This window comes from Vulpes vulpes, chromosome 6 (genome assembly GCF_048418805.1).
Source record: "Vulpes vulpes isolate BD-2025 chromosome 6, VulVul3, whole genome shotgun sequence".
NCBI lineage: Eukaryota > Metazoa > Chordata > Mammalia > Carnivora > Canidae > Vulpes > Vulpes vulpes.
This window is the reverse complement of record NC_132785.1, coordinates 71,722,013-71,742,123: the sequence shown is the minus strand read 5'-3', so window position 1 is coordinate 71,742,123 and position 20,111 is coordinate 71,722,013. Positions and strand designations below refer to the sequence as shown.

At 36.0% G+C, this 20,111-nt stretch overlaps 1 protein-coding gene and 1 long non-coding RNA gene across 36 annotated transcripts in view; one reads left to right on the top strand and one right to left on the bottom strand.

Moving 5' to 3' along the window:
- Nucleotides 1-20,111, top strand: part of HEATR5A (HEAT repeat containing 5A) — a 111,664-nt gene that overhangs the window by 69,796 nt on the left and 21,757 nt on the right. For all 34 annotated transcript variants that reach the window (XM_026007670.2, XM_072761335.1, XM_072761326.1 and 31 more), the window contains 10 exons: nucleotides 1,058-1,196; nucleotides 3,029-3,208; nucleotides 5,823-6,062; nucleotides 7,387-7,568; nucleotides 9,122-9,190; nucleotides 10,412-10,591; nucleotides 12,570-12,792; nucleotides 14,694-14,942; nucleotides 18,386-18,513; nucleotides 19,857-20,004. In XM_026007670.2, the coding sequence (XP_025863455.1) occupies nucleotides 1,058-1,196; nucleotides 3,029-3,208; nucleotides 5,823-6,062; nucleotides 7,387-7,568; nucleotides 9,122-9,190; nucleotides 10,412-10,591; nucleotides 12,570-12,792; nucleotides 14,694-14,942; nucleotides 18,386-18,513; nucleotides 19,857-20,004 (1,738 nt within the window). The remainder of the gene's footprint in view (nucleotides 1-1,057; nucleotides 1,197-3,028; nucleotides 3,209-5,822; nucleotides 6,063-7,386; nucleotides 7,569-9,121; nucleotides 9,191-10,411; nucleotides 10,592-12,569; nucleotides 12,793-14,693; nucleotides 14,943-18,385; nucleotides 18,514-19,856; nucleotides 20,005-20,111) is intronic.
- LOC112926595 (uncharacterized) overlaps nucleotides 4,910-20,111 on the bottom strand; it is a 92,613-nt gene continuing 77,411 nt past the window's right edge. Inside the window, exons 1-3 of one of the 2 annotated variants that reach the window (XR_003236358.2) lie at nucleotides 14,791-14,930; nucleotides 8,136-8,254; nucleotides 4,910-5,973 (exon numbers count right to left, since the gene is read on the bottom strand). This is a non-coding gene — a long non-coding RNA (uncharacterized lncRNA). Of the gene's footprint in view, nucleotides 5,974-8,135; nucleotides 8,255-14,790; nucleotides 14,931-20,111 lie in introns of those variants that run through there. The other variant, XR_012002126.1, reaches the window with a different exon arrangement.

Sequence of the window (20,111 nt, the reverse complement as noted above, 5' to 3'; positions counted from 1 at the left end):
GATCTAAATAAAGATCACTATAAGAATTAGGCTATTACTTCTCAAATTTTGTTTGGAAAATCAGTAATGTAAAACACATATTCATTGTCATAAACCACCCTAAACTGCTCTTTACTTCCATAGTTAGAAAAAAATAAATTTCAGAAACCTATACTTTATTTTATTTATGAATCACTGAGTAAGAATTTGTATCCAGAAAACGTTGACTTGTTTTAATTGTTCATTTAAGGTATATCATAATCCTATCATTTACCTTTAGGAGATACAGCCTCAGTAGATACATTGTTCAGATACTTCTCAGTAAAAAGAATATGTATTGAGTGTGTCAGCAAAAATATTCTTAGATTTGTACAAGTCTATGTACATATATGTGTATCTCTAGAGAGTGTTTTTGATGAATATGTTTTCTGAGTAAAACTCTTTTCTGCCGTTACTTGAAAATGCATTTACTTACTCTGTATGACATCTGAATAAAATACTATTGATAAAGACTGTTAATAATAGTTAATAATAACTAACATTTATTGACACTCACTACTTGCCAGGTACTGTGCTAAGCCCTTTTGCATGTTTCTTTGTGTTAATTTTGCAACAGCTCAGTGAGATGGGGTAGTGTTATTTCCATTTTACAAATAAGAATAACTAAGGCATTATATGGATCTGTATAAATTTCTACTTAGAAAATGTAAAACATTATAAGGTTGCATGAAGTGCAAACATATGAGCTACAAATAAATTCTCAATTGTATTTTCTCTCAAAACTATTTTTGTTCATTAAATTTTGTGTCTTCTAACACTCAAGAGGCTTCTGTTTGGATTTATTTATGAATATTGCATAATCAAGTACATGTGCATGTACTTAAGCTATGTCTAGGTTATAATAAAAAATATGTACTAGAATAGTTTGAAGAAGTTTCTGTGTATTTAATAAACTGCATCTAGTACAGTGATGGGCTGGATAGAATTAGGAGGGATCCATCCAGTGAATGTCTGTTAGACTTACTGTGAATGCCGCCAAGAATTTCCGCTCTTTCATTTCCCAAATGGTATTTTTCAGGTGAATCTTTGTAGTCCCTATTTGTTACTGAGAAGAGCAGTACTGGCCTGTTTACGTCAACTTGTACAGAGAGAAGCAGCTGAAGTTTCAGAACATGCTGTTTTGCTTGCTAAAGACAACAGAGAAGAGTTGACTTCTGGTAAGACTTTTTCATCAGCATTATCTCCAGCTCAAATGACTGTTTTAATTTTAAATCTTCCATATAAACATGAGTTTTTAAAATGAAATTTAAAACTTAATATATAATGTCTTAAACCTAGTTGCTAACAATCACTGTCATTTTAGCAAGTGATGTTACTGGTTTAGAGCAATGGTTTTCAACTTAGGCCCCCAGACCAGCAATATCCACCTCACTGAGGAATTGTTAGAAATGCAAATTATTGGACCCCATCACAAGTCTGCTTAACCAAAAATCTAGGAGTGGAAAGCAGCAATCTTTTACCTAGGTTTTATAATCCCTGTTAATGTATATTGAAATTTGAGAGCCTCTCAGATTTTAGAACAAGTTTTTTCACAACAATCAATTAAAGTTGGATTCTTTAAGTAGTTTGCCATATGTACCTTTCGTCCTCTGAAATCTAATTTAATAAAATTTATCATAGATGAATCTTCTTCGGGTTAGAGAGTTTTTTACCTTCTTTATTTTATACCTCTTTATTTTAGAGCTGAATTAAAGGATTTCTTAGCCATTTGTTTTAAGTATGTATATCTTTATTTTAAAATTATGTAAGTAGGGACGCGTGGGTGGCTCAGTGGTTGAGCATCTGCCTTCAGCTCAGGTCATGATCCCGGAGTCCTGGAATTGAGTCCCGCATCAGGCTTCCCATGGGGAGCCTTCCCTCTGTCCATGTCTCTGCCTCTCTCTGTGTCTCTCATTAATAAATAAAATCTTTTAAAAAAATAAAATTATGCAAGTAACCCAAATATGCATCACAAATTCAAACAACCTACAAAAATAGTAATGGTAATTAATATCTTACTCTTTTATGTATATAGTTTCCAAAGTGCCGTCACATGTTTAGAAGTCTCAGGCTTCACAAAGCTTTCCAGTATCTAAAGCTCTCAGATCGATGTGTTTTACTGTCAACTTGTGCTCCTTAAATTAGTTGTTATTATATTAAAACTTAGTAACTCTGACTTGAGTTAATCAGCATTGCTTAACTAGTATAGTAGTCATCAAACAGGTTGCAACACTCATGAAAACGATGACTTACCTTAACCAGAGAAATTTTAATCTTCTAACCATGTCAGACATTATGCCTAAGTAATTTTCAGTTTATATTCACCACTTAAATTATCTACATCTTTTGCTTTGGCTTTCATTGTGTAAACATGCTGATATATGTTCCTAGAATTCTTGAATTAGCTCTATGAGTAAAATACAGTTAAGAACTCATGCAGTTTTCCTCATTAGTATAGTGGTGAGTATCCCTGCCTGTCACATGGGAGACCGGGGTTCGATTCCCCAACGGGGACGCTGAAGGCTCTTTTTGGGCAGCTGGGGTGGCTCAGCAGTTTAGCGCTGCCTTCAGCCCAGGGCCTGGTCCTGGACACCCGGGATTGAGTCCCACATCGGGCTCCCTGCATGGAGCCTGCTTCTCCCTCTGCCTGTGTCTGTTCCTCTCTCTCTCTCTCTCTCTGTCTCTCATGAATAAATAAAATCCTTTTTAAAAAAAAGATAATTTCTCTTTCAAAATAGTGTAATAGTAGCATAATATTTAGAATCTAGATGCTTTCATAAATGCTAAATAAGTTAAATTTTCAAGAGAAAATTTATTTACTCTTTTGGCACTTTCAGAATTAGAGGAAGTAGATGCTAAACCAAGGCTTATGTTTCTCCTTTGAGGTGCTTCATTACTTTGCAATGAGAATATTTGCATGTAATATTTTAATAGCTTTTGAATATGTGTGCTTCTCATATGGCAGTTTTGTTTTCTGTATTACTTAGATCATCGATTTTCTTCTTGTCAGATGCTAACATCAGAGAAGTGGGCCTTGAAGGGGCGTTGTTGACCTTACTAGATAAAGAAACAGACCAGAAGTTATGCCATGATATCAAAGAGACTTTAAATCATATGCTTACATCTATGGCAGTGGATAAGCTCTCCTTCTGGTTAAAGCTTTGTAAAGATGTACTTGCTGCATCAGCTGGTAAGTATTGATGGTTACCGTGGAATAAAATTGAAAATGAAAATAATATATAAAATTATTTGCTGGTGACAATTCATCAATTTTGTCTGAGTATTTGGACTGTAATTGCTTTTGCTTTTTTCAAATGAAGATTCTAGTGTTTAGGGATGCCTAAGTGGCTCAGTGGTTGAGCCCACATCGGGCTCCTTGCATGGAGCCCGCTTCTCCTCCCTCTGCCTGTGTCTCTGCCTCTCTTTCTGTGTCTCTCATGAATAAGTAAATAAAATCTTTAAAAAAAAAAAAAAAAAAAAGAAGGATTCTACTGTTCACATCTAACAATTATGTCTGTGGGTTTTTTTATTCTTCTGATTATCTTTATGACTTCCTTGTATAAAACAAGCTAAAAGTGCAAAAGTGATGACATGACTTAGAGAAGCCGCATCATTTGTTTTCATACATAATATTTGAGAGATCGCATCAAATCCACTTAATAGAAAAATCATCAAAAGTTACATTTTGAGCAAGCAAGTTCCTATACACTCAGTAATATTGATTTTAAACAGGGTTAGAAAATAGTGTTATTATTTCCTAATGTTTTTGTCAGTATAAGATAATTGTTAGTGAGAAAGTGTATTACAGTCTTTCAAATTTATTTTATTTTATTTTTTTTAAGATTTTTTTTTTTTTTTTTTTTTTTATGATAGTCACAGAGAGAGAGAGAGGCAGAGACACAGGCAGAGGAAGAAGCAGGCTCCATGCACCGGGAGCCTGATGTAGGATTCGATCCCGGGTCTCCAGGATCGCGCCCTGGGCCAAAGGCAGGCGCCAAACCGCTGCGCCACCCAGGGATCCCGTCTTTCAAATTTATATCTTTGGAGTAAGAGAAAGTAAATGAGAGGAAGAAAGGAGAAAGATCAGTTCTGTTCCAAGTACTATACATACTTTGTCTGATTTAATCCTTTAACCATCCAGTGAATAGGCAGTATTATCCCATTTTACACAAGAGAAAACAGACTTGGAGAGGCTAGGTAATTTGCCCCAAAACACAACAGATGTATTCAGACCTTACCCTACCTCACTTTAAAATCTGGCTTTTGGGGCAACTGAGTGGCTCAGTAAGTTAAGTGTGCCACTCTTGATTTTGATTCCAGTGACGCATGATATCAGGGTTGTGAGATTGAGCCCCGCATCAGGCTCCGTGTTCAGTGCAGTTTGCTTGTCCTTCTCCCTCTGTTCCTCCCACTGCTCATATTCTCTCTCTCTCAAATAAATAAAATCTTTAAAATAATAAAATCCAGCTTCCTACTGTATTTCAGTAGCACTTAAAATTAGTTACCCAAGCCTTATAATTTAATATGTATCTGAATTATGTGAAAGGAAGCAAGGTATTTTAAAAAAAAATTTTTTTTAATATTCTCCACTGTCTACCTTGGTCCTATTCTCTTCCACTGATTTATATTCATTCTTTCAACTCTGTTATGAATCATCATATGTTTCCCTCTGTTAAAAGACTCTCACCACTACTTGAGACTTACAAGGACTTCTTTGAAAGAAAATCTATTATGTACCTAGATAGACAGGTTGATTACTTCTCTGGTGTCTCACCTGTTGTTTTTTTATACTTCTACATCATACTTGCGCTTACTTGTTCAGTTTTATTTTGCCATTTGTTCTTTATCCTTTGTAGTTTGGCTATATCCCTTCTTATTAGGAAAACACACATTTCAGTCTATATTGTTTATTATCTTAGTCTTAAGACAGGACTTTGCCATAATTTTGTGACATACTCGCTTTCATAACACATTCAAAAAATATTCATATACAAGATGATTTAAGGGAAAAAATGTTGCTTTTTTATAGCATTAGTTAAGTTAAACAGAGTTAATAAGTTAATATGAAGAGGAAATAGGGGCACCTGAACAGCTCAGTCTATTGAGCATGATTCTTGATTTCAGTTCAGGTCATGATCCCAGGGTTGTGAGATCCAGCCCTGTGTTGGGCCCTGTGTTGGGCCCTGTGTTACTGACCAAGCAAGGAGCCTGCTTGGGATTCTCTCTCTCCTTTTCTATCTGCCCCCTCACCCACACATGTATGTGCATGTGAGCTCTATCTATTTAAAAAATAAAAATGCTCACTGGCTCTGGCCATTTGGACATTATGAAACTATAAATGACAGCAATGAGTCTATCCTAAGAAAAATATTTTCGGACATTTTCAGTGGGTTCGAGAACCTTTTATCTGTTCAAGGCCCTACTGTTAAAATAACCTTCTTAGTATAACCACCGTGCTCCATGCCAGAGAATTTTGAGGTTCCTTAAGTAACTATCTATATAGGGAATTAATAATTATCCTAGTATTTAGCATCATATCTGTATTACCATGTTTTGTTTTTCACTTTGAGTATAATCAAACAACTTTATCACTTTGACCTAGAACATTTCTTAACAGCATTTTTTAGATACCACTGTTGTCTGTAGTTATTAGATGTAATTGGTTTGTATTTTATGTGGTTATTTTACATTGTTAAAGATGTATGATTGATCAACAATTCTAGTATGAATTTGAAATCATTTGTGTTACTTTATAAATATATCTTATATTTGATGTAATTACATATATTATCCCTTGATGAAAGATTTTACAACTGTGACTTGTGTGGATACAATGCAAGAAGAGGAAGGAGATAAAGGGGATGATGCTTCAGTTCTGACCACTGGAAATGATGACAAGTCTTTTCCTTTCACCAATCCTCGTTGGGCTACTAGAGTCTTTGCTGCCGAATGTGTCTGTAGGATAATTAACCAGTGTGAGAATGCACACAGCGCACATTTTGACATTGCTTTAGCACAAGAAATGAAAAAAAGGGATTCAAGAAGTAAGTGGCATAAAAATGAAAAAACCAGAGTATGTACATAGAAATGTCTGCTTGTGTTTTTAATATTAATTTAAAAAATACAACTAGAAAGTAGTTTGTATTCCTTGAAATTATGAAATTTGACTAATATTTGCATAATCTTTGAAGCTAGCATAATTTTAATGCTTATACACATTTTCAATGATTTAGCTTCTTAAGTTGTTATTCACTTTTGTTTAATGGACTTGTATGTGACAAGTTTATAGAGAATAATCATGTTCTTAGAAAGTAGTACATACATTAGCTAACACTCAAAATTTATTTTCTGAATTCTAACTTACAGTAATTTTGCTTATAGATTATTTTGGTTTCATGATTCTTTTTTACCAGACAAAAGAATTATATAGCAAGATGTTACTATTGCCAGTGTGGGAATATGAATTAGGTATCTCTGTTTTAATGATTTTTCAAACAAGTGGTTCTTGAGTCTCTTTATTTATGATGAGTACCATTCTAGATACTGACAGGTATAAAACTAGTACATAATAGATGCTTATTGATTCCTTTCTTCCCAATTAAAATTGTAATTGGCACTTACTAAGATGAGTTGGTCTCTTTGTTGTGATCTATAACATTCTTATTAAAATTAGTCCCAGGTATATTTTAAGTAAAGGTAGTTGTACCCCTGAACATTTTATCATTGGAATATTGTTAAGTGATTGTCCTATGTCTCTCCCCAGTAGAATTACTATACCAAAGAAAGTATTGTAGGAATGAAAGGAATGCTCGTTTATAATTTCATAGCTACAAATATTTTTTATATTCATATCATTTGTACGTGCACTAAGACATACAGAAATAACATAACCTAATCCATTTAAATAACCACATAAAACTTTTTCAAAAGGAACATTGAAGTCTTTCAGATTCAACTTGATGTAATTACTGTTACATCAAGTTATACTGTTTAATTACTGCCTAACTCATCAGCACCCAAAGTTTCCTAAATACTTCTAAAGTGCTTTTATCAGAAAGTCTGAAAAAGGTTTTTATTGAAGGTAGTTAGCACTCTTTTAAAGGATGCTAATTTTGCCTTTGGTTTTTGAATAGCTGCATAATTGTTTACCTTGGGAGTTTTTTGTGTGTGATTATTTGCAGTAGTGCAGCAAATCCAGCTTTAAAGTCTGTATTTAACAAACAGTACAACGAAATAGTAAATCAAATCAGAGGTATTTAAAAGCAAGTCTAAAAAAGTCTGAAATTATAAGGAGGAGAAATGATCATTTAATGTAAATCTTAGTTCCAGCATATGCTTTTTCTTGATAAGACTTTTTTAATCTTGTAGATGACTTTTTGGTGCTACATCTTGCCGACTTAATTCGCATGGCCTTTATGGCTGCCACAGATCACAGTGACCAGCTCCGACTTTCTGGCCTTGAAACACTATTAGTTGTTATTCGGCGATTTGCAGCTATTCCAGAACCAGAGTTTCCAGGTCATGTGATTCTGGAACAGTATCAAGCCAATGTAAGCACTTTCGGTTAGAGAATTTTATTTTTAAACACTTGGGATAAAAAGTCTGTGAAACTAATTGGCATGTCACTTTTTAATACATAAATGAGTATATATCTCTGCTAATATATCACCAGTATAATCAGTACATAGAAAAATATGTGTGAAGAAGAAATCTCCAAGTAAAAGCAAAATGTACCTAAAACAGGTCTTTTATAAGGTTAAAGGTTAATAATTAAAACTTTCTTGGTAATTTGGGGGAATAAAGGACTTTGCTAATTCAACTCTTTACAAAATGTCTGAATATTCTTAAAATAACATTAAATCATTACTAAATATTCCATTTAGCCTACATGCATGTCTTACCTTAAAATCATCATTCCTGAAATAAATGTAACCTTTTGTTTTTTTCTCTCAGCTTAGAAAAGAATTCAGGCTTCTATTACTAGTTCTATAATCATTTTAACTGATGTTTTACTGGGCATTGAGCAATGTAGGAAGAACAAGAAAGATAACAGAATCATAAAATGTTCCATCACACACATCACATGTAATCCTCCAGTAGCATTCATCCTTTCCTACCTCTCATTATGATTCAGTGGCAGCTTCTGTCAGCTAGCAGGAAAGAGAGACAGGAGCAGTTCACCAGTTAGTTAGCAGTTTCCATCACATCTTCCCAGCAGGAAATGCCCAAGTATGCTCTGGAAGAAAGCAAAAGAAAGGGCTTGGAGTTACATAGAAGTATCATATTCGAATGAAATGTTACAATTCAACTCTCATTTCAGTTCTCATATTTTTAGCCATGGTAAAATTGCAAATGAGGAGTGCCTGGCTGGCTCAGTAAGGGACTGTTGATCTCAAGATAGTGAGTTTGAGCTGGCTATAGGACTTGCTTTAAAAAAACAACTGCACATGATAGAAATATAATTGCAGCTCACTTAAGCTGAAAAGGAAAATTGTTTTCAAGAATCTCAGTTGGCTCTGCTTTCCTCTACACAGGCTTTATTCTCGAGTTTGCTCTTTCCAAGTGGTATCAAGATGGCTCTCTTAGCACCATCTTTTTTTTTTTTTTTTTTTTTATATCTGAGAGAGAGAGCACAAACAGTAGAGAGGGGCAGAGAGAGAAGGACAAGCAGACTCCCTGCTGAGCAGGGAGCCCAAAGCTGGACTTGATCCCAGGATCCTGAGATCATGACCTGGGCCAAAGGCAGACACTTAACGGACTGAGCCACCCAGGCATCCCCGTTCTTAGCACCCAGTCTTAAAAAGAGTCTGTGCTTCTGTCCCAGTACTCTCAGCAAGTGTCTTCAGGAGACCTTGACCCTGCTTGGGTCTCTGGAGTCAGGCAGTGCTCTCCAGCTCTGAGGCAACAATATGGGCGAAGAGTGAGTGAGAGAAAAGGTTCCCCAAAGGAAAATTGAGGTGTTCTTATCTAAAAGAAGATATACTGGACAGTCAAAAATAATAGGTGTCTGGAATACCTATTATAAACAAATAATTTTAAAATATTAAAAAGAGTTTGTGTTATTTTACTTATTGATGCTTGATATTTCATATCTTGTTGCCAGGTAGGAGCTGCACTTAGGCCAGCCTTCACTTCAGAGACGCCACCTGATGTCACTGCCAAAGCATGTCAGGTAAATGGTTAAAAAGACAAAGCCTAAGAAGTAAAACCCTCTCTTATGCAGTTCTCCAGTTTGTATTTGATACCAAGGGTTCTACATTACAGTTGTCAGACCATTCATTCTCAGCTGCTCCTTTTCCTTTACTTTTTAAATTTAGAGAATTTCCCCCTCCTTTTGTGTAACAGCATGGTAATCCAGTGTTGGCTATGTCATAATTTATTTAACCAGTGATGGATTTAAAAAATATTACTTTTCTAGGAATGATTATCAAATACTCAATATCCATCCCTAAATGACCTGCAGTAATTAAAAGCAGAACTGGCTTGAATCGAATTATTTATAAACATAATGGAATAAGCTTAACTTCAGTCCGTTCTTTCAACTTTATTTTATTCACTTGTGTTTAGGGTATGTTTCATACCTTGAATATTCAAAGAAGTATATTAAATCTCATACTGAGGGGATCTGGGTGGCACAGTTGGTTAAGCATCTAACTCTTGGTTTCGGCTCCAGTTGTAATCTCAGGGTCATGGAATTGAGCCCCTCATCGGCCTCCACACTCAGCATGGAGTCTACTTAAGACTCTCCTTCTCCCCCTCCTCCACGTGCCCATGCTCTCTCTTGGCGAGTGTGCGTGTGCTCTTGCTGCCTCTCAATTAAATAAATAAATGTTGTGCCAAGTCTCTATTATCACTTCATTATTTGTGCCCTTGCCTTAAGCCACTAAAATATTTTGTGAAATGAGACAGGAACTGAATAAATAGATGGAAGAGGAAAAATTAATTTTCTCTAGAAAAAGAGAAATACTGTGACATCCAAGAAAACCAGACAGCCTCTGATAATTATTTATCTTTCAACAGTTATATTAATTAACCAACATCACTGCTTTTAAAATAGTAAGATGAAATAATCAAGATTGAAGATTTAGTTCAAATGTAAATCCAAACATTTATGAAAGTGGTACCTTTCATGGCTTCATTTCTCCATATTAATAACATCTGAAACTCTTTGATTTATATACTTATTGACACTGGTTTCCTTGCTTCAACCTTAAACTTTGTTCCCTTTTGAAATCCTGGCTTTTGCCTGGCGTTATCAGCAGGATCTGTTGGGTTTCCTTACAGCAAGATGATTTCAGTGTCTAGATTCCTAAGATATGGCTGAACTCTGCTGAACTCAGAGAGGAGGTATCTATAATTTTTAAATGTAACTTTTGATTTTCTTAAAAACCAGGTTTGCAGTGCCTGGATAGCAAGTGGAGTTGTAAGTGACCTTAATGATTTACGAAGAGTTCATCAGTTGCTTGTTTCATCATTAACAAAAATACAGGCTGGAAAAGAGGCTCTGAGTCACTTATATAATGAAAGTGCTTCTACCATGGAGATCTTAGCTGTGCTGAAAGCCTGGGCAGAGGTTAGTGCTTCTCCATTTATAACTGGAATTTTAGAAGTTGTTAATAAAGACCATAGGCTAAAAACTGAAATTAACTATTTTAAACACAACTAAGTCCATTTTTAAGGTTAACAAAAGGCTTTCAACATGAGATTTCTTTATATGTTAATTAATTTTTTTTAGCCAAGCATTCTAAAACATTCTTCATTGCCTTTTATCTGCTACTTTAAGAAGGCGTAGCCATGAGCCAGAGAGACTATAATAACCAATGGAAATCAACTTTTGGAAATGGGGTTTGTTTGTATGTCGTATCAATTCTACACACATATGTCAGTGTTTTTTTTTTTTTTTTAGTGTTCTTTCATACAGTGACTTTTGAATATAAAATAGTCATTTTCCAAAATTAATGAAATATTGTAGGAAGATGTTTATCTACTTTTTTTAATCAGGAAGAAAGGTACATAATTTTTAAGTTTACTATGAAAATGTTTGAGCTTATATGAAAGTAGATAGAATAATATAATACATTCATATATACCCACCATTGGAGCTTCAGCAGTTCCCACACTAGCCAGGCTCAGTTCATATTTTATTATTTTATTTTAGTTTAGTTTAATTTAATTTTATTTTATTTAAGATTTTATTTATTTATTAGAGACAGAGAGAGGGGCAGAGACACAGGCAGAGAGAGAAGCACGCTCCATGCAGGGAGCCCGACGGTGGGACTCGAACTCAGGTCTCTAGGATCACACCCTGGGCTGAAGGCGGTGCTAAACTGCTGAGCCACCCGGGCTGCTCTTATGTATCATTTTAGTGAAGATATGTAGCCTCAGATTGCGACTGAGAGAATTAACCAATATGTAAGAAAGCATTTTCTCCATTAAAGCAAATTAAAACCTCAAAATTGGAGTCTATTTTTGTCATTATTTAGGTTTGACATACCTTGGTTAGGAAATAGTTCTGCCTAGATTTAGTAAGCTGGAACTTACATGCACTCTAATAGTCAACACTGTATGCTTTTAAACATTTGCTTTTAGTAGAGCAAAAAAATTTTCTAATCTTTGTAACCTATTGTATAAATAATTCTCTACTTATATAGTGTTTTTTATAATAACTTAAATCTCTGTGCTCCTGCGTAAGCCATTATCTCCCATTTCCTCCTCAGTGAAAATAATGACTGACCAAAAGTTTGTGTATAATTGAGGTCTATAATCTGCTATCTAATGTCTTTGGAGTCAGATTATTTGGAAGTCAGAATTTGGGGAATTTTTGAAAAGTAACACAATGCATATTTCATACATCTCTCCAGGAAATTGAGGCAATATCACAGAATCTGTAATCAAGCACATTAATATATCTGTAGTAAAATGTTTGAATATTCACATTATGTTGAATAGAAATTATAAATAACCTCACATAAATTCAATCTAGTTTGCTACCAGATTGAAATTACTTTTCAGTGTTTTGAATTTTAGAGTTAAAGATAAAGGGATAGTAAATGCTGTATCCTCTGTTCCTCTGTTGAATACTTACATTCTGTAGTCCTATAAATAATCCATGTTCAATCTATTTATGTAAACTTTTTGTAGTAATTTAGTACTGACTTTGAAATAGAAAATATTTTCTGTATTTCAGCTTATCGCAGTTCAGAAATGGACCCTGAAGCCATATGTTGAAGTGGATTATAGGGCTACAACGAGGTTTAGTGGAAAGAATGTTGTGATCATTTAGTTAGAGCTGTCAAGGATATAAAAGTGCAGAATGGTAGCATATTTGTCAAGTATTTGCTATCCATAATGCATCTCATTGAGGGAATATTTGTGGATCTTTCTACTCCTGTTTGTATGTGTGGTTACATGTGTATACCATCTTGGTATCAGAGTGCATTTGAAATCTAGTATGCTCAAAGGTAAGGTCTGTCTCCTGGGCAAGATAAAAATATTACAGCACCTTATAATGGGTACAAGATCTTCCTATTTACAAATTAACCCTGTCACAGGTCTACATAATTGCTGTAGAAAGACATAAAAGCCACAGACAACCTTTGAAGACTATCCCCTGTTCAGAAGAGAGTGTCAGAAATGGGCCACATTCAACAGATGGACTGCTTGACTTAGTCCACACAGACCTGAGCACACTGAGTAGGCTCTGGCTTGCTGCACTTCAGGATTTTGCTCTCTTAACTTTGCCTTCAGAATTTGCCTCCCAACTTCCTGTTGAAGGTAAGGAGTTTGTAAAATATGTACATAATTCTTAGAGTGACAATCAGTAACTTTTTTCAGAATTTATCCTTTAGTAGGTAATGTTTATCTGAAACATTTTCCCTATAATAACTTCCATTTATAGATAGAATAAACATGTGAGAATTGCTTCAGGATGGTACCCCTGAAGTTGACCTGCTAGGTAATAAGGCATGCACATCTTACCTTATAAGATACTGCCAGATTGCTCTCCAAAGCAGTTATAACCATTTATATGCCCACCGGTAGCATGTTTCTGTTTCACTACATCTTCTACCATTATATGTTGTCACGCTTAATAATTTCTGTCCATTAGGTGGATATGAAGTAGTTTTTCATTGTTTTATTTTGTTATTTTGTATATTGAAAACCTTTTTTAATAGGTTTATGTGCTGGGGGCGCCTGGGTGGCTCAGCGGTTTAGTGCCTGCCTTTGGCCCAGGGCGTGATCCTGGAGTCCCGGGATCGAGTCCCATGTCAGGCTCCCTGCATGGAGCCTGCTTCTCCCTCTGCCTTTGTCTCTGCCTCTCTCTCTCTCTGTGTCTCTCATGAATAAATAAAATAAAAAATAATAATAATTTCATAGGTTTATGTGCTAAGTTTATTCTTCCATCAGTCACCTAGTCATAATCTTTGTCCATTTTCTACTTGGTATTTGTCATGATTTTACTGAATTGTTAATCCCTTCTATAATTTCAGTATTATTATTTTGTGATTATGTGCCTTCCAAGTCTATAGCTTATTCTTTTATCTTTCTAAAGTTAGTGTAATCAGTCATTTATGGTTTGTGGTTTTTTATAATACCTGATAAGTGGGGTTTTTTTAAAGATCATAAAGACCTAGAAGCATTACAATTTTATACTTTACAATTTGGGCTTTAGTGCAACTAGATTTTGTGTGTGTGAATGGAATAGGCATCTAATTTTGTAGTCAGTTATTAATCTGCATTTTTTGGATTAGATATTTGGTAGCCACTTTTACTCTTCCTGTTATTCCAAAATTCCCTTTTTTTTCCTCTTGGATATGAATTTCAGGTCGACCTGACAACTTCTATTAAAAATTTAACTGGAGGGGATCCCCGGGTGGCGCAGCGGTTTGGCGCCTGCCTTTGGCCCAGGGCACGATCCTGGAGACCCGGGATCGAATCCCACGTGGGGCTCCCGGTACATGGAGCCTGCTTCTCCGTCTGCCTGTGTCTCTGCCTCTCTTTCTCTCTCTCTGTGTGTGACTATCATAAAATAAAAAAAAAAAATTTTAACTGGAATTATACACAGAGAGATAAAGAGTGTCCATTGTACTTTTTCAGTAGCATCAAAATGGAAATAAATTGATTCATTGGCACAGTATGTCAGCTACTAGTGAATGATAGACATAAAGCAACATAAGTAAATCTCAAAAACATAAAATTCGATGAAAAATACAAGTTCAAAAAGGTTACCATATGATGCCTTTTAAAAAGTTAAAATAATAGCACATGTTATTTATGAATATAAACATCTATTGTAAACATCTATTATGAATACAAGCATCTATTGTGGCAGTGACTCACTGACTTGAGGAAAGTGATTACAGGAGGGATAGAATTAATGGTATAACAAAGTTTTAGGGTTTTGTTGTTTTTTTAAAATAAATAAATGATTTAAGAAGTAAAATGTTTGTATTTCTTTTGTTTGTTTTTTTAGAAAGGCAAAATGTTAATGTTAATCTTTTAAATAGGTAAATGGATATCAGCACATTTGTTTCAAACACACGTCACATGTAAATTCCATAAAGGAACTTTTGGGATGATGGGAATGGTCTGTTATCGTGTAATAGAGAAGAGAGAAAACATAGTGGGAACTAATCTCTTTTCTTCCTCCTGAAACTGCTGCTGCTTTTTTGTAGGTGGTGCTTTCTACACAGCAGAGACTAGTGAAAATGCAAAATTACATTATTACAACTCCTGGGCGCTTATTCTGCATGCTACAGCATTGTGGCTTACCAGCACAGGTTTTGTTGTTGCTGATCCGGATGAAGAAGCAGCTCATCTTTCAAGACCTGTAACACCAACTTCCATGTGTCAGGGTTCATCATCTGGAGCTACAGTTAAGTCCCCTGAAGATGTCTGCACTGATAGATTCCATCTTATTTTAGGTCAGTAAAAGAGCTAACAAGCTTCCAACCCTATAAAGTTTTTCTTGAATTGTGCCTCACTGCCTATCAGCTCTTGGTGGTTATTATTTCATCTTTGTTAGGTGTTAGTGATAACCTTGATATAATTGAGTATAATTGAGTAATTTACAGAATTGAAGATTTCATTAAGTCTGGAATCCCATTACAAGCTGGCTTTAGCATCATGTTGAATGAATTATAGGAATTGTAAGACAATCCTAGTTTTTTCCACACAATTTTTAAAGGTTTGTGTGGTGTCTATAAATTTTTTAAATTTCTTTCTCTCTATATTAAAAAATACAAATATACTGAGTATATTGGTATACTGAGTCCACCTGTAAACCCCATCCCACCTCCTGCCTCCTACCTGCATTTTCAAGGATTGCAAGGTTCAAGAAAATATATTCAAGGTACAAAATTGCAAGCAAATATTTAAAGCCAAAGAGACGAAATTTTTAGATTATGAAGTTTAACCCATTTTTTGGCTTTCCCAAAATTTCATTTTTAAAGTGAAATATATTAAAAAATAAAGTCAAATATCTAAGAGTGAATTTCTAGAATAAATGAAGGAAATGTTTTTCATATTTTAGCTAGTTCTTAGAAAACAACCCATTTAGATCACTACCTATAAAGAAATTATCGATTAAATGAAATATAAGGGTTACAGAGGCAAAAGATTAAATTAAATAAGCTTTGTGGTTCAAACTTCTGTTATTATTTGTCAGACCAGACATGACCACATTTCCTATATCGTTGAGTATATTAAAATTTTGTTTCCATTTGCCTTGAGACAGGAGCTTTTTAAAAACAAACTTATAGGGCAGCCCTGGTGGCTCAGTGGTTGAGCGCCGCCTATAGCCCAGGGCCTGATCCTGGAGACCCCGGATCGAATCCCATGTCGGGCTCCCTGCGTGGAGCCTGCTTCTTCCTCTGCCTGTGTCTCTGCCTCTCTCTCTCTCCTCTCTGTGTATTCTCATGAATAAATAAATAAACTCTTTAAAAAAATAAAAAATAAAAAAATAAACTTACAGAGTGAAGGATGGCAGTTACTATGAGCATAAGGTATGCAGTTTTACTACCTCAGTTTAAATTCTTCATGTACCCCATTGTAATTGACATTGAACAAATTAAGTAACTTAAGCTCTATGTGCTCATCTCCCTGTCAGAAAGAGTGTTATTAATACTATGGAGCATGTGACTCTTGATCTCAACTCAGGGTTTTAAGTTCAAGCCCCACTTTGGGTATAAAGATTACTTAAAAATAAAAATCTTTAAAAAAAAAAAGTGCCTGCTTCCTCAGGTATTGTGAGAATGAAATGAAATGAAATGGTATATGTAAAGATTGCAGTGCTTGATCCATGATATTCACTCAATAAATTCAAGAAATTTTAGGGACGCCTGGGTGGCTCAATGGTTGAGCATCTGCCTTTAGCTTAGAGCGTGATCTCGGGACCCTAGGATCCAGTCCCACTTTGGGCTTCCCATGGGGAGCCTGCTTTTCCCTCTGCCTGTGTTTGTGCCTCTCTCTCCGTGTCTCTCACAAATAAATAAATACAATCTTTTAAAAAAAATTCAAGAAATTTTAGTAAGAACAAAGTTATGAAACTCTACATGTTGGGGCACCTGCCTAGCTCAGTTGATAGAGTATGTGACTATTAATCTCAGGGTCATTAGTTCAAGCCCCACATTGGGCATGGGGCCTATTTTAACCACTCTGGAAAACTGTGTGGTGGTTCCTCAAAGAGTTAAAAATAGAGCTACCTACCACCCAGCAATTGCACTACTGGGGTACCCCAAAGATACAGATGCAGTGAAACACCAGGACACCTGCACCCCAATGTTTATTACAGCAATACCCACAATAGCCAAACTGTGGAAGGAGCCTCGGTATCCATCGAAAGATGAATGGATAAAGAAGATGCGGTCCAGGGGATCCCTGGGTGGCTCAGCGATTTGGCGCCTGCCGTTGGCCCAGGGCGCAATTCTGGAGTCCTGGAATCGAGTCCCACGTCAGGCTCCCGGCATGGCGCCTGCTTCTCCCTCTGCCTGTGTCTCTGCCTCTTTCTCTCTATGTCTATCATGAATAAATAAATAAAATTAAAAAAAAAAAAAAGAAGATGCAGTCCATATATATAATGGCATATTACTCAGCCATTAGAAGGACAAATACCCACCATTTTCTTCAACGTGGATGGAACTGGAGAGGATTATGCTGAGTGAAATAAGTCAGTCAGAGAAGGACAAACATTATATGGTTTCACTTATATGGAGATTATAATATAGTGAAAGGATTATCGGGGGAAGGAGGGAAAACGAATGGGAAAAATTAGAGAGGGAGACAAACCATGAGAATCCTAACTCTGGGAAACGAACAAAGGGTTGGGGAAAGGGAGGTGGGCAGGGGCATGGGGTGACTGGGTGATGGGCACTGAGGGGGGCACCTGTCAGGATAAGTGCTGGGTGTTATACTATAGGTTGGGAAATTGAATTTCAATATACATAAAACGTCAAAGATTCAGGTTACCAAAAAACAAGACAACAACAACAACAACAACAAAACATTTCTTTTAGGGACGCCTGGACAGCTCAGTAGTTGAACGTCTGCCTTTGGCTCAGTCATGATCCTGGAGGTCCTGGGATCGAGTCCCTTATCAGGCTCCCCACGGGGAGCCTGCTTTTCCTCTACCTGTGTCTCTGCTTCTCCCTCTGTGTCTCTCATGAATAAAGATCTTTAAAAAAAAATTTTTTTATTTATTCATGACAGACACAGAGGGAGAGGCAGAGACAGGCAGAGGGAGAAGCAGGCTCCATCCTGTGAGCCTAATGTGGGACTCGATCCCAGGTCTCCAGGATCATACCCCGCGCTGAAGGCAGCGCTAAACCGCTGGGCCACCGGGGCTGACACCCCCAATTTTTTTTTTTAATAAAAAACTCTACACATTAAGCTCTCTAGTGTAATTTTATTATAATTTTTGCATCTTTGAACTATTTCATAGCAGTACACTGTAGTGCACAAGCCTGATTTCTTCATGTACCAGTTGACAAAAACAACTAAAAAACTTGCTTTATTGCTTAATCTTTTTTTTTTTAAAGATCTTTATTTATTCATGAAAGACACACACAGAGAGAGAGAGAGAGAGAGAGAGAGAGAGGCAGAGACACAGGCAGAGGGAGAAGCAGACTCCATGTAGGGAGCCCGATATGGGTCTCTATCCTGGGACTCCAGGATCCACCCTGGGCCAAAGGCAGGCACTCAACCGCTGAGCCACCCAGGGTGTTTAGTCTTAATTGTTTAGTCTTAAATTCATTGTGTTTTATTTTACCTTTGTGCTAAGCTTAATTGTATATCTTATCTAAATATAAAATGAATTCCTTAACTTGATAAATTAATCTCAAAGAAGCTTCTCTTTTTCTTTTTTCTACAGGAATAAGTGTGGAGTTTCTGTGTTCCTTACGCTCAGATGCAACCATGGAAAGCATTACTGCTTGTTTACATGCCTTACAGGCCCTTCTAGATGTTCCTTGGCCCAGATCTAAAATTGGCAGTGATCAGGTGATTTCTTGGTTTTTGTTATTAGGCTTCCTGTAGTTTTCAAGGAACAGGAATAAAAACATGTTCAGGTTACTACAGCAAACAGAACACGAATACAGAGAAGTAAAAAAAGAAAACTAAAACTAAACTGCTGCAAGACTAGATCTCTCAGAGCTAGAGCGGTGTCAGCAACTATACTGATCTAGGAGCAGGCATGTCTCTGACCACTCAGTACAGCCATTCTGTAGTTGAACTTTCAACAATGAGAGGATGGGCTGTAATGCAGTGGCCGGTATAGTAGCCACTAGTTACATATAGCCTGCCTTCCTTTGTATTTTGCGGCTTCAGTGTATTCTGTTCTTTGTATACTATAATCTGTATCTTATATTCCATTTTCCCAAGAGAGAATCTACTTGGTTCATGTAGTTATTATGTCTATTACAGAGCATCCCCTGTTGGCTGAGTTCTGCTTCCTGGTTTTTAAAGAAACTACTGGCTAGTCTATAGGTGGAATCAGACACTAATATCTGACCCAGTTGTGACCATGATAATAGGATCACTATGAAAGTATGGCACTTTCTTTAACTTATTTCCTAAGAGCAACTATGATTTTCTCTCTGTATAGACTATAATTTAACCTATTAACACTGGTTTTTATTAGGTTTAAATTACTAAACAGCATCCTCCCCGACTTGAATTTACTTTAGAATAAATTCTAAACTTTTTATTCTTCTTTTTAAAGAGTTTATTTATTTGAGAGAGAGTGACAAAGTGTGCATGAGTGGGGTGAGGAATAGAGGGAGAGGAAGAAGCAGACTCCCTGTTGAACAGGGAGCCTGACATGGGGCTGCATCCCAGGACCCCAGGGTCATGACCTGAGCTGAAGGCAGACACACTTAACTGAGCCACTCAGGTGTCCCAGTGTTGTTGTTGTGGTTGTTTTCTTTAGAGAGATATCCATTCTATGATTATTAACTTACCACTTTTAATGTCATCCTTCTCTGTCATTTTTGTTATTGCTAGAAACCTCAGTACAGATCTGGAAATCTAGATGGCAGTGCTTACCACATTCCTTTAGCCAGATTTCTCATCTTGCTTTGGAAGTTTCCCTTTCCATTTTCCCATTTTAGGAAAATGGTCTTTTATCATAGTGCCATCTTCTGCAAGATTGGACAAAAACCAGTATGGGGTCAATTTGAAGTGGAAAAAGTGTTACCTAACTTTGTTGTACCTACACCTTTATTTTTTGTGAACAATTTGTTATATTCCCATTTTGAATTTTTTCATGGCATTTAATATTAATATTTTTAAAAAGAAGGTATGTGATTTCCAATACAGTTTCCCCTAAATGTTTTCTATGATAGGATTTGGGCATCGAGTTGTTGAATGTACTACATCGAGTAATTTTGACCCGAGAATCACCCTCTATTCAATTGGCTTCACTTGAAGTGGTAAGACAGATTATCTGTGCAGCTCAAGAACATGTCAAGGAAAAAAGACGAAGTGCAGAAGGTGAATGTTAACCCATAATGCAAAATTAATCATATTATTATAATCAAATTAATTAGCATTTTAAAAATTATTCATATTTGCCTGTGTTGTTCTGATAATGTTTTGTG